The sequence below is a fragment of the Aulostomus chinensis genome, chromosome 8 (genome assembly GCF_037954235.1).
Source record: "Aulostomus chinensis isolate RoL2024-O1b breed Wild chromosome 8, RoL_Achi_v1.0, whole genome shotgun sequence".
NCBI lineage: Eukaryota > Metazoa > Chordata > Actinopteri > Syngnathiformes > Aulostomidae > Aulostomus > Aulostomus chinensis.
This window is the reverse complement of record NC_141327.1, coordinates 15,079,925-15,093,812: the sequence shown is the minus strand read 5'-3', so window position 1 is coordinate 15,093,812 and position 13,888 is coordinate 15,079,925. Positions and strand designations below refer to the sequence as shown.

The following is a 13,888-nucleotide window of genomic DNA, read 5'->3' as shown; positions in this document are numbered from 1 at the left end:
AGGACGGAAATTTATCAGCTGCTACGCTGTTACCTTCTCAAGACTTAGATGGATTAATGTCCTATGAAGGATCATACCATTATTTGATAGGAGGAGGGACGTGGTTGTGTCATGGGGTTGAATCAAACTCAAGGACAGGAGTAAATGGTTTCATTTATCTAAAAATCCCAATGACATAAAACAAAATACGTGAAATAGAAGCACCAATTTCACCAAAAGCTTCAGAGTTATTTCATACTATTTACCTAAAATTTAGAGCGTTACTGAAAATAGGAACAGGGGAAATTCATAATAGTCTGGAGAAAATTGGTGAATAAATGTTGAAATAGTTGTTTAATCTTATGTCTCTTTTCCGTGTTTTATGAAAAATTCAAACTTTGAAATTCTGTAGTTGAAGGGTCTTTTGAACAACTCTTCTCAAAGGTCTATAGCTGGTCTTGGGACACTGACTGTTCTTAAATGGCGCTTGATCCGAAGAATTGTTTCACCAAAGGAAGTGGAAGAGGCCAGGCTGTCAAGAATTTCTACTCACTCCACAAAGGCTCTCAGCCCAAACAAGAGTATTTGACTGACATGTTTACTTCATTAGCATCCCCATACTCTCGCTTCTTTGTCATCAAAAAACAAAAACAGTCAGTATTGTACTGTGTCCATCTTTGTGCTGTCTGAAAGCATCTTGCTGAATCCTGAGTGCCTTGCTAGAATCGGAACAATCCCAAATGAATCCTCTTCACGATCCGTTTTCACATCCTGTATTTGAATGGGAACAGCAGGAAAGGCAATAGAAATAATGGCTTTGCAATGTAGCAATTAATATGCTACCAGTTATGAGCCTGTTTGACATGGAAGATTAAGCTGTGAAAAAGGACTTTTCAACATATCCCTGAATAAATACAAGGCACAAAATAGATTATAAAACATGCAGGCCTAATTACATGTGTTTATTATGGAAATATATAAGAGATGCTGTAGGATCTTAATTAAAAGAGAGATTACAAACTTGGGAACAAATCTCTGAATTTTATTCCACTCACTGCACTTTAGGTGTCTGCATTTGAATCACGTCTATCACAACAAAATGCCCCGAACCACAAATAAATACATTTTTCAGAGAACAGAGAAATGTGGAATGTTTTTAATCATTTTTTTCTGCATTTGTAGAGCTCATATTTGTATACCATGTATATTCTTTTTCTTCAAAGTAACATAGAAACAATACCACCAAATGATTTTCAAATAAAGTGCATTTCTACTATTCTCTCTGTAAACAACAACAACAAAAAATTAATAAAAAAAAAAACAACCTTGAATGTGTAACACTAGTATTGACACCACTGTGTGGGAAAAGGCCTGCAAGTGGGCATGATATAAGATTACATTACAGTTAGTTTTAAGGTGATTAGAGCTGACTTGCATGTGACTTGTTAATTACATCAAGATATAAAAGAAATCCCTATCAGCAGGATATATAACACAGTATTTTCAAAAATGTTAATCCCTATTCCAGAGAATAACAGTCACGCGACAGCAGAAAAAGGAATATGTTTCAAGTGTTCCTTTGATCATTACTGCAAATATTGTATCAGAAACATAAATGCATATTTATTAACCCTATCGCCTTCATTCTGCACTTCCTCAGTGGCCCTCTAACTACACCAGATAAAAACATGTTCAGATTTTCGACCACTGGAGGGCAGTAGAGTGCCATGCCTTGTAAAATGTATGTACTGCATTGTAACTTAAATGTAATGCGAGGGATTTCTTTACTGGAGGATGTGAAATCAGGAATACACCCCAACACATTCAAAGCTGAATGGCATAACTTATTGAAATTGAATATATCATAATCAAGTATTGTGTCAAAGTCAAGTCAGACACATTGTTTCATTGACCGCTTATGTCAAAACAGTTGTACACTGCTGATGCTGAAATATGTACCCTCCGAGGTCTAGCTTTGATGTATTTTCAATTAACATGATACTGCCAGCTCAGCTCTCAGCGCAACTGTACACTTCGCTCCAAAAAAGACTGACTGCAAATATCAGTGACAGGAGGACAAACTTTGAGAAATTGTTTACATAGTCAAAAGTTTGGAGTTTTTGGGTTTCTGCCTTGATGTGAACTTCATATTTGCTGTCACTGGCTCAATCAAGTCTTGCTTTTTACACTTAGAGCACTGGGGGAATTTGAACCCGATCCCTTAGAGAAAGTATCCCCTACTTTCCCAGGCATAGCTAAATGATTTGCATAAGATTATGTACACTGGACAGCTACTGAGACTGACATCCATGAAGATGAGTGGCTGCTTCTGTTCTCTGAACACAGTTTCAGTAGAGTAGATTTTAAACAAACACTTTTATCAGTAAGTTACACAACAAATGTGAACATATCTGAATCTTGGTCTACCTAACCACACAGCCACTTAGAATATTTGTTTTCACAATAAGAGTTTGTCATTATATATCATGTCCATATCCACAACCCTGGCCTTCATTAGCTTTTGAGCCCTTCCAAAAATGCATTTCTGTATGCTACATCCATGACTGCCAGCTGTCCATGTTTTGGCTCATATCAACACACAGGTTTATTGTATATGTGCTTGTATCAGTTAATTATGCCTCCGCATTCTAAAGTCATCACCAGTTTCTTCTTATTCAGCAAAAACATATAAATGCTACTGGATACTTACTGACTGCTGTCTATTTCCAGTTTCTCTCATGACCCTTGCGGAGCCGTCTGCATTAAGCGTAATTATTCCTTGATGCATACACACTCCTTATCTCACTCACTGGCAAACATGCTCCTGTCTCATGGACCACAGGGGTATGGTTTTAAATGCATGAAAATCAGCCAATGCCACTGCCGCCTCCTCTGGCAGTGTGTGTGTGTGTGTGTGTGTGTGTGTGTGTGTGTGTGTGTGTGTGTGTGTGTGTGTGTGTGTGTGTGTGTGTGTGTGTGTGTGTGTGTGTGTGTGTGCACGCGCACAGGCTTCCGTCTGGAGCAAAGGGAGGAAAGGGCTGTGGTAGCCCTCCTGTGTAGGGGAGATAAGCGCTGAGCTTTAGCTCTGTCAACCCTGCTTTCCTCTGCAGCAGGACACAGCCTTCAAGAACTACCAGAAATAGACCCAAGGTGGCTTCTTTCTCTCTATAACGCATACACACACACACACACACACACACACACACACACATACACAACCCCATCAACCCCTAACAGTGCTGGATGTGACATCCAGTGACAGCGCCATCAAACGAGAGAAAGTTAACTGCTGCATGGAGGATAAACGAGCACAATCATCTCAGCGCTTGCTTACTCACTGAAGTCACACTGATGCTGTGTGTCATTTGCGTTGTTTGATGCAAACATTACGGTTTGGACTGTGTCTCAGTTCATCCCCGTTTCATTGTCTTGTTTGAAACACAACAAAAGAAGAAGGTTGAAAGACAAAATAGAGTGACTAAATTTGGTATTCACAGTATTCAGCATGTTTTGATCAGTAAAGCACTTTTTGACCTTCTTGTACCTATTATACACGTACAGCACATACCATATGACATGCATTCACATAGACCCACACACATATACATCTGATAGTGTTCCACATTACATTAAGAATCTTCTTATTAAATAATTTAAAATAGAAAATCAACAGTTAATGCACCTTTACAGTATTTTTTTGTAAATCCTGGTTTTAAGTCAGAATCAGTCAGTGATTGGGATCAATAAATAACATTTCATATACTCTGAAACTGGAATGTACATTGTTTTTAAGTGCTTGACTTCTGTTGTATTGTTCTTCCACAAAAGGCAATTTTCTTATTTTGCCCATTGAGGGACCCAGTAGAGTCACATTTTTGGTGGGCTGCTACCTGTTGCAGCCTTGTCTAGTGGTGAACTTGAAGGGCTTTGCGTCACTACCGCAGCCGCAGCAACCACTCGACCTCCTGCAGGAGTGTCAGACCGTCCCGCTATGCCCGACTGCTTCTCCTCTGCTGCCCTCGTCTGCTGGTCTTTACTCTTTGACCCCTCCTGGGAGACAAGCTTGATTGGCCCCAGGACATTCTTGGCCACAGTGGTCAGTTGGCTGACGAAGCTTGTCTTATCTCCGGGGGAGACAGGGCGCGACTTGCAGAGTGAAGGTCCGCAGAGGGAGGGGGTCACAGCGGTAGGGGAGGGAGAAGGAGAAGGGGAATGTTCCTCCACCACCTCCAGGCGACATTTGTCCTCCCAGTCAAGGGTTCCACGGTAGCAGTTGACAGGCCCCAGTCCCTGCCTTACTTTGCCCAGTGATAGTGGCTGTCCATGTGGGGGGACAACAGGGGCGAGAACCCGAGCCGGGAGTTTGGGGCTTTTGGAGCCGAGGTCTGGAGTTCTCAATTCACTGCTGTCACCTTCAGCCTTTCTCAAGCTGTCCCCCATACCTGATGGTTTAAAGGTTTTACTAATGCTCAGTGGACTGCTGGTCACTGTCGTGCTGATACATTTATCTGGTGGAGTGGACGAGGCTTTGGTGAAGGCAGCACAGGGTGAACTGCTAGGACTGCTCTTGGTGTCTCTTTCCTGCTTTGGCTCAGTTCGGCCCCCTGGCTGCTGCTCTTGGGGAGTTTTACTACTAGGTACCACACTTTTGGCCTTGGTGTCTAGTTGTCTTAAATCTGCGTGGCCCTGGGGAATCCTCTCAGGTACCTTCTGGCCATCTAGACTTCCTGTTGTTTTGATAGGAATGCTCGGAGTTGTAGCCTTCGTGGGTTCTACACTTACTCTGGAGCTCTGGCTGGCCTGCGAGCTCAAGGGCAGCTGACCTGTGTGAGGTTTTCTTGATAAGGATGACTGGGACACTGTTCCAACTCGACTCAATCTCTCCAGGACTGTCCCCCCTTCATTCTCCCTCTCCTTCTCCCTCTCTCTCCCTCGCTCCCTCTCTTCCTTCTCTCGGCCAGCCAGCAGTGTTTCCCTGCTGAGAGGCGACTCTTGTCTCCCCAACCTCCTCACGGGCTTCAGCACTCGAGTCTCCGGTGCTGATGAGGAGCATGGCAGGGGTGGAGGATTAGGAGGTAAGTTTTCTCCATCTGTCTCCAGAAGGCTCTGGAGCCCAAGCTCACAGAGGAAGGCATCCTTACGGTACTCAGAGTGCTGCACCTCCAAACTGTGCTTCCTAAGTGGACCCCCCAGTCCTCCTGTTGAACTGGACTGGGTCAAAGGTGAGCCCAACTTCTCTGCTGACTGCACTCGTTTCAGAAGAGGTGAGCGTGGGGGCTCGGCACTCTTCGGCCTGGGACGAACAACTGGCGGTGAGGAGTGGAGCTTGGCAGGGAAGGACTGAGTGGTGTTGGAGCTCCCTACGGTGTGGCCTGGTAAAGGAGGAGGCGAAGACTGCGTGGGTGAGGGGGTGTGGGCCAGTGGGGATAAGGGGATATTACCAGCAGACTTACAGCGGGCAGAGCGATACTGGCGGTGAAGTTTGGGGGAGAGGCCATGGAGGGAGCTTGGCCGCATGTGCTGGGAGGGAGCGGGTGAGTTTGGTGTGCTGGAGGCTGGAGAGCTGCTCTGGGATGAAGCACCTGAAAAGACGGATAAAGCAGCAAGACTTAAAACATCAACTCAGACCTCAGAGAGAATGGTTTATTTTTTTGCTTGACACTGTGGCCGTACACCAGACTTTCCAAGCCATATGCTTTGAACATAAATTTGAATATTTTACAACTGTCTGTTATAAAAATGGACTAGTGTGTGCGTGCATCTTTAGCTCCAGTGTCCTACCCAAATATGAGGGCTCAGGGGTGGAGCGGTAGCCTTGAGTGGGGGACCGGGCAGATAGACTGTGAGTCGGTGAGCCAGGGAGACTCTCACTGGAGGACAGCGAGCGATTCAAAGAGGACAAGCTGCGGCTGGTGTGGAGGAGATTGGACTGCTTGGTGATCTTACGGAACAATGAGCTGCGCTTCTTACTGCAGGATAGACAGAAAAGGAAAACCGATTTTCAGCAGGGTTGACATATCGGTGAATAACATAAGCTTTAAAAGCCCTGTTTTTACTGAATTAGTAACATAAATATCTCACAAATTCAGAAACAATGGGATAAAACAGAGCAGAAACAGGCTTCTCTCATGAAAACTTACCTCATTAAAACAGAAAAAAAGTAGATGAATGGATTATGGTTCTATTTAAAAGCATTACATTAAGATATTTTAGAAACTTTGCTTCAAATCATACTGAAAATATAAGGTGACCATTTCTCTAAAACCATTAATTTCCTGTTCAGTCATAATGCGAATCAACTGTTAGACACAGAACTACACCCCAGTGAACTATTGTCAATATCTATTTTGGTTTCGGACTCAACTGAGGTGTGAAATTGTATTCATGAGCTGTGCTGCTGGAGACAAACACACACAGCTTTGATAGCGTGAGAAAGGATCATTTAATTTTGGATGTTTCTGAGTGTCTGGTTTCAAAATATAGACTTGAAACAGCAAAGGACAAAAAAAATGAAGTCAAAGTTATTTTGGTAAAAGACCAAAATTATAATAGTGCTGTAAATAATAATGTTTTATTATACTTTTATTGAGTGAAAATAGAGATTATTCCTCACAGGATGATCGGGAAAAATGGGAAAAACACCAGCCATTGATCTAGACAGACTTAATTCATTCAAACAACTTCATACTATAGCTGCTACTACACACTACTTATACAGAGTGGAGCAGTAGCACGGCCGTCCTACCTGTCTTGGCCGTCCTTGCCCATGGTCCTCTTGTTTCGTCGGGCCATCTTACACTTATAGCTGGCCTTACGGGCGGGACCCACTTTGATAGATGTGTTCTCAAAAGGTGTAGTTGTCACTGTCACCTTGTTGCCGCTCTGCACAGATCATTGCCATTAAATGATTTCTGATGCTTGTAATTCATGAACGTCAAAATGATTTATGTTGTCTACATTTATAGAGTTGGTTAGCAAGACTACATGAGAGCTAGAAGTTTTAATACAAATAAAAAAAATCTTTGCTCAAGAGCATAAAATCTTATGATTGGAAGGTCCTGCTTTGTCAGACATGGAAAAATAAGATAAGTTTAGATTTGTATCAAATCTCTCTGTCGTACCTTGAGGATGAGCTCTACCACCTCAGTGTGGACCAGACCATGTACAGGCTCCCCGTTGACATGAGTGATGAGGTCACCGGCGCACAGTCCAGCTTCCTGGGCGGGGCCACCTTCCTCCACATGCTACAAACACACAGGGTTAACACTGAATATAAATATTCACAGTTTAAGTACATTAATGTAGTTTATTAGTGGATATAATTTGTATTCCCATTAGTTGTGTTTTTGGGTCGTCTGTCCGAATGTCCCAGTTCGTCAAAACGATAAATAGAATTGTACTTAAATGTATTTTAATAACCCCGTAACTATCAGCAAGTTTATTCATGTTTCTACAGATTAAAGTCACGAATGAGAAATTGGGAAATGTTCAGAACTGCTGCTTGAAAAATCCCTTACTCGCTAATCAATTTTCTGTTGAGCAAATCATTCAGTATGTTGTCCGCTGTACCAGCACTGACCACAAATTTCTTACCCAAACAATATGATGCACACTGTAGATATCGCTGTCTCCAATATAGACCCTGATGGCCCTGAGGGTGAAGCCGTACTTCTTTCCAGAGCGATGGATGGTGATGGGCGAGCGCAGCACGCTGACTGCCGGGAAGAAGTCTCTGCTGGGTGAAGAGTCGCGGGACGAGGGGTTGGAAGAGAACGAGTGGGGAGACATGGGGCTAGCCAGAGGAGAGAAACCACCATGCTGCTCCACTGGAAGAAGGAGAGTGTGAAGAGAGAATTTATCAATTATATTTTATTATATTTATTAAGTTAATGGGCAGACTTGGATCCCAACATTTACACATGAAGTAGTTATGGGGAATCATTAACATTCATCTGGAGTCCAGCTGATTATTTTAAGACCAACATTCACTTTCCTTTATTTCTAAAGGTCTTGAGGAATGTATGCAGAGATACTATTTTCACCAACTATATGTCCAGTCAATCAAAACAGTAAGTCTCTCTGCAATAACACCTGTACATGCCATTCCTTATGCTGCTTACCCGATGGGATGATAACAGACAGGGCTGTGGCGGAGGCTGACTTGATGACCTTGTTTCCAGGTCTGGAGTTGCGTTTGTCTGCATCACCAGACAAATGTTGGTGACGTGCCCTTCGGAGGACCAGATCATTGGTAGCACGTGGCCCGAGAGGGTCATATAAAGGAGTCATCACATCACGACTGACTGCTGCAGGACCTGGTGATAATGTGGGGATGTTCGTGACAACCCCCGCCGTCTCTCCTTGTCTGGGTGACTTATCTGTGAGGAGTCAAGAGAGATTTTTTTATGGAAATCAGTTAAAAAAAGCACTAAAAGTCCTGCTGTCCACTGACTGCAGACACATTCAAATAAACTAAGACTCTTTTCACATCCTTCACTCTGTTTCTCTCTGCTCTCTTTCTATTTCTAATCCTTTCCTGTATGGACTTTTGTTGCTAGTTTCCTTTTGCCCCTTCTTAGCAACTACTTCTGAGATGTTTGACCAACACACACCTGCTCCGTTGATCTCTTTCAGACTGTTCCTCTGCTCTGCGGGGCTTGTTGAGGGAGCACTGGTCCCATCCAGTGAGGTTCCTCGGACCTTGATGGGGTTCTGACGGGAAAGGAAGTCTGGTTCACCCTCTAGAGGCGTCGCAAAGCGGTGTGTATCCATCAGAGCTGAGAACCGTCGCCGTGCTCCCAGAGGAGGGCTTGCGTCTCCCTCCATGTAGAGGGACTCTGAGCAAGATAGGCGCTTCCTGCAAGAGAGCACCAAGGAAACATAGCGCCTTCTCAGTTGATGGAGATATAAGGTCTGATGAGGTGATGGAGCTCTTAAATTAATCAATTTTGTGGTATGAGCTGTGGTCAAAAAGGATTCATGGCTGGAGAGGTGATACCAATAATTCCTAATTGCTATGGCAGAGGGGAAATCCAATATATAAGGAAATATATGAGAAGCCAGCTTCACTTCATTCAGTTTTTCAGTAAACTCTGAATGCAAAACGAATGAGTCATTTCATTTTATATAATGTAGTCGACTGTCTTATGTTCCTAAAGTCTGGGATGGATGTGATGTGGGGCTGTAATGGCAATCTTTTTGTGGTGTGTGTCTGTTAATGATGTGAGGTCAAAGCCAAGTGTATACACACACACACACACACACACACACATTTATATATATATAAATGTGTGTGTGTGTGTGTGTGTGTGTGCATATACACATACAGTATACATATATACATACAGTACGTGTATATGTATGTTTGTAGGTAAATGTACATATGCTCTTTTTGCATTCTACAAGGGAAAAACATATTTGTGAGCTTAAGATTTGTTAGTACTTGAAAATTAGATGGGTAAAAATATGCACTTTTGAGTTCAGATACCAGGATGAGGGAACATTTTTATTAAGTGGGCTTAAAACCGATGCCTGTCGTAATGAGAGGTCTCCTCCATTCTCAACCCAACATGAACATCAACTAGTCAAACATATAAAGAGCAAAGACACAGTGCCAGCAAATGATTGCAATTTGTACAATAAACTGAGTACAATCCAAAAAATGGTAGTGGAGATTCTGCCTGATGAACTTGAGCTGAGAGCCTAAAGTTTTGTTGTTGTTTTTTTTTACACCTGTGGAATACCTGCTTAAAACAACAGATGGATCGCTGCAGAGATAGCAAAAGCCTGTTGTTTACTGCACATGGTACATTGAGTCAGTATCTTAGCACCCTGTCCAGAGTCCATCTCACATATACTGCAAAAATTCAAAATACTCAACGTACTTTGAAGGACTGCAAATAAAAACAAGGAGTGACTACACAAACACATTGGAGTTCACGGATGTTTCCACTGGAGATGAACAGACTTCCTGTGAATTATACAAAGTGGTAACAGACTCCAGAGGACCATATGTGGAAGCGAGGTATTAAGGAAAAACTTTGAATTTTAATGCAGGAGTAGCACTTAAACACCTGTATTCACTAAGTCTACTGGTAATTACGCTTTTTTGACTCTTAATTGGAAACTTTGCTCTGGAATTTCAATGAGATAAGCAGCCACATTTAGTTTTATGAAAAAAACACAGAGACATATTGGCTTTCCGTGAGACACACAGGCACGATATTCTGCTTTCAGCATTTCCGAACTTTGGAGAGGTGACATCTGTTGCCTGTGGTTGACTCAATGCGAGTGTGAACTCTCGCACTAAGTTCTTTTCATACAAGAAGTGTCAAGATTAGTGTCACTGAGACAGAGAGCATCTATTCAGAAACACTGGGATATGTGACAGCCAGGCTGTTGAAAGAGAAAAAAAAAAAAAAAACCTTCAGGGAACCACCAAAACACACTCAATCCAGATTTATGCAATTACTGAGCTGCTGCACTTAGAGAGCACAGACCAACGTTTTATATAAAAACACACTTCAACAACCCCAGAATTTCTTCCTTTGCTACATCTCCTTTCCATTATGCCTGGTAGCTTTTGCGTAATCCTGCTGAGACAAACAAACTGAGCATCTTAACCCTTCCCTCTGATTAAAGTTCTATTTACTCACATTTCTGGGGATCCGGTCCTCCAGCTCTTATCCCTCATACTGAAGCTGCCCAGGCTCTCCCTCTTGGTCACCTTGTCCTCCCGTGGGCCCTTGTGCTCCCGACGGGACACAGAGGTCGTAGCTTTCTGCTCCAGCTGAGAAAGATGTTCCATGCTGCTGTAAACCTGAGGGAGACACAGTCGGATCAATAACTGCTTGGTCTGTTGGGAGCTATTGTGCCTTAGTAAAAAAAAACAGGCAAGTTGTTGTTAACGATGTGATTGAGGTTTTGATTTCAGGAGTTTTCAATATGCAGGGGAGTCCTTCTGACCCACCTACAGTACAACCACGAATACACCTGTGATTTAATGCTCCAAAAATGAAGTGGAACATTCTGAATCACCTTATTTGCACAAATTTGGCATAAAAATGTAAATCCTGGCAAAATATATTCGCTATTGGCAGCTAAAAACTATTCACACAGCTGAAGGCACATGATTCAAGCTATATCCTTCACGTCTCTGTCTAGCAAAGCAAAATAGCAACACAGAAAAAAGCTCCAAATATACTTTGTCACGTCGCTTAGATGCCTTTTCAGTCACAGCGAGTCGTTGACCGATCTTATTACCTCCAATGAAAATCAGAGCTGTATCTTCAGCTTTTTTCTCTGTTCATGCAGTGAACAATAAGCGGACATCATGCATACGACTTAATTCACGGAAGAACACAAGAAATGTCTCTTGCTATAATAAAGACCAGCAAAGCTTGTGTGTTTCATCACGGGGGCTTGAACACACACAGCACACATTATGCACAGAGTATCACAAGGCTAAAATGTGTGGGGGAGGACAACAAGAGGAGCTACACTGACGGAAGCTGAAGGAATATTCAACAGCGCACCATGGTAACAAGTACCAGCCGAAGAGACAGAAGCAAAGCAGCCAGAAAAAATGTTTAACTTCATTTCATTTGTGAAGTATTCAATCAAAATATAAAGTGGCATCATCAGACATTCAGGAAATTCTGCTCTGGGTTTTTTACAACTAGTGAAATCTGTTTGCGTTTTCTTTTTATGATTTGAAATCGGATTATGAGACGAATGCCCTTAGGAGACTTATTATCTCACTTGCATGACAGACATATTTGCATTCACTCTTAATATTTTTATATAATCCAATTTCACCCGTGGTTTTTTGTTTTTTTTGTGCAAACTGATCTTCACCTACATGAATGGATATGGAGGAACCTGCCAAAAGAACCCCTCCCCCTTCCCAAAATGAAGAAAAGATGGAAAAATTCCTGTTTTTTCTGCTTCCTTTTCTTACATTGGAATATGATTTATTGATCAAGTTATTATTTTCCCTTTAAAAACAAGGTAAACCGGATTCATCAAATAGGTCATGTCTATATCTGTATTTGAATGTAATTTTAGATGCATTTACTGGAACATACATTCACTCACAGGATCTTTTTTTAAAAAAAATGTTTGTTATTAATTCTGCAGGCGTCAGTCCTCCTGACACAATTCTTAAATGACACGTCCGCACAAAATGCCACAATCAAGACTAACTAAGTTAGAACAGCGGTAACAAGGTTACATCAGGTGACATAAATTTCCTCCGCAACACACACAAATAGATCTCAGAGAGCCTCAGTCAGCTTGTAAGTTCCAGAGCGATGACGAGGAACGGCATGGATTGTTCTGAGCAAGAACGCCAAACAACGTGGTCATCGGTCAGCAGTAACTAGGACTCTACTCCTAAAAATCCAAACTACCATCTCAAAGTAAATCAACCTCTCCCTCAAACAGATTCAATAAAAACAAACTAGAAAAGGCAGCTTTATCCGGGTGTACCTAATAATCTGGCAAATGGAGGCACTAGCCTCATAATAATGATGTAAAACTGGTTAAACCCTTTAATCTGCTGAATATTTTATTGAAAACTAAATCAACCGTTTGAGCGATAACATGCTTGTCACATGCTTTCCAAGTCCAAAGTGAGCAGTAATTGAAATTCCAAAGATATTTATTTTACAACCATGAATAAAATGAGAGAAAGGTATCAAATTAACATAAGAAACTATTTATTTAACTTAAAAAAAAATTCAAATGACAATCATCAAGTTATTTTCTTTCATTAATTATTCAACAAATCCCAGAAGCTCTACATCAATAACCCATCCATCCCTCTATCCCTCCATCCATCCATTTTCTATACTGTTTATCCGTTAAGGGTCACGGGGGGGGGCTGGAGCCTATCCCAGCTGACACTGGGCAAGACGCGGGTTTCACCCTGGCCGGGTCGCCAGTCCATCACAGGTTTTCAGTATCTTGCTCAAGGATACTTTGACATGGTCACCGGGGGAAGTGAGCAGGAACCCTTCGGTTACTGGACCACTATACCTGTGAGTCACGCCGCCCCTCTATATTAGTAACCAGAACAAAAAAGCTGTGTGTTTGAGTGGGTCTACTCTTGAACTCCATAAGTGTGTTTTCAGCACAGGTCTCTTTACAAGGCCACTCAACAGCCCTTGAGTAGAACTTCAAATGATCTCAGATATAATTGAAACAGGTTCCTCAATGAGGCCCTTTGGTTTACTGAGGAGCTCCTTCATGACATCACAACCTAAACATGAGAGGTTGAACCAGGTGAATAACAGAGGGAAGGCAGAGAGGGGGGGGGGGAGAGAGAGCGAGAGAGAGTGCCAATGGATGTAGGAGGAGAGAAGAGAAGAAACCATGAGGTGATAAAATCCCACACGGGACGGAAAGTGTGACAGAAATAACATACAGACAAACAGAGCGGAGAGAGAGAGAGAGAGACAGAGAGAGACAAAGAGAGACAGAGAGGGAGAAAGAGACAGAGAGACAAAGAGAGACAAAGGAGAGTTAAAAAAGACTTGGAATATAAGACGGGAATGAAAAATGGTTGGAGTCATTAAAGTCACATGTGCAGACAGGGAGAGCAAAAAAAGGGACCTGTGAGGATCTGACAGAAAAGGTACATGGACACCTGAGTGGCTTAAAATAGGACATGAGGACAAGAGGGATGAGATGTACCAGTTACAGACACACCAGGTAGGAGACCAGAGAGCAGCGACCCCCCCCCCCCCTGCTGCTCACTGTACAGTGTGACCTCATTTTATCTGTCGGAGATACTCTCTCTAATACTGTGAATAATCCCAAGTGTCTATATGCAAAATGCAGGTTTACTGTTGTGAATTTTAAAAAGGAAATCAAAGTGAATAGATGGATGACGAGGAGAAGGTGCACA

The 13,888-nt window shown here is 42.4% G+C and overlaps 1 protein-coding gene across 5 annotated transcripts in view; it reads right to left on the bottom strand.

Moving 5' to 3' along the window:
* Window positions 1-997: 997 nt before the first annotated feature.
* The window catches only part of mast1a (microtubule associated serine/threonine kinase 1a), an 80,657-nt gene continuing 67,766 nt past the window's right edge, over window positions 998-13,888 (bottom strand). For 4 of the 5 annotated variants that reach the window (XM_086211167.1, XM_086211168.1, XM_086211169.1 and 1 more), the window contains 8 exons: window positions 10,635-10,798; window positions 8,592-8,836; window positions 8,100-8,357; window positions 7,573-7,805; window positions 7,101-7,223; window positions 6,725-6,861; window positions 5,761-5,948; window positions 998-5,561 (listed from right to left, as the gene is read on the bottom strand). In XM_086211167.1, coding sequence (XP_086067293.1) covers window positions 3,847-5,561; window positions 5,761-5,948; window positions 6,725-6,861; window positions 7,101-7,223; window positions 7,573-7,805; window positions 8,100-8,357; window positions 8,592-8,836; window positions 10,635-10,798 — 3,063 coding nt within the window. In that variant the 3' untranslated portion in view covers window positions 998-3,846. The remainder of the gene's footprint in view (window positions 5,562-5,760; window positions 5,949-6,724; window positions 6,862-7,100; window positions 7,224-7,572; window positions 7,806-8,099; window positions 8,358-8,591; window positions 8,837-10,634; window positions 10,799-13,888) is intronic. The other variant, XM_086211170.1, reaches the window with a different exon arrangement.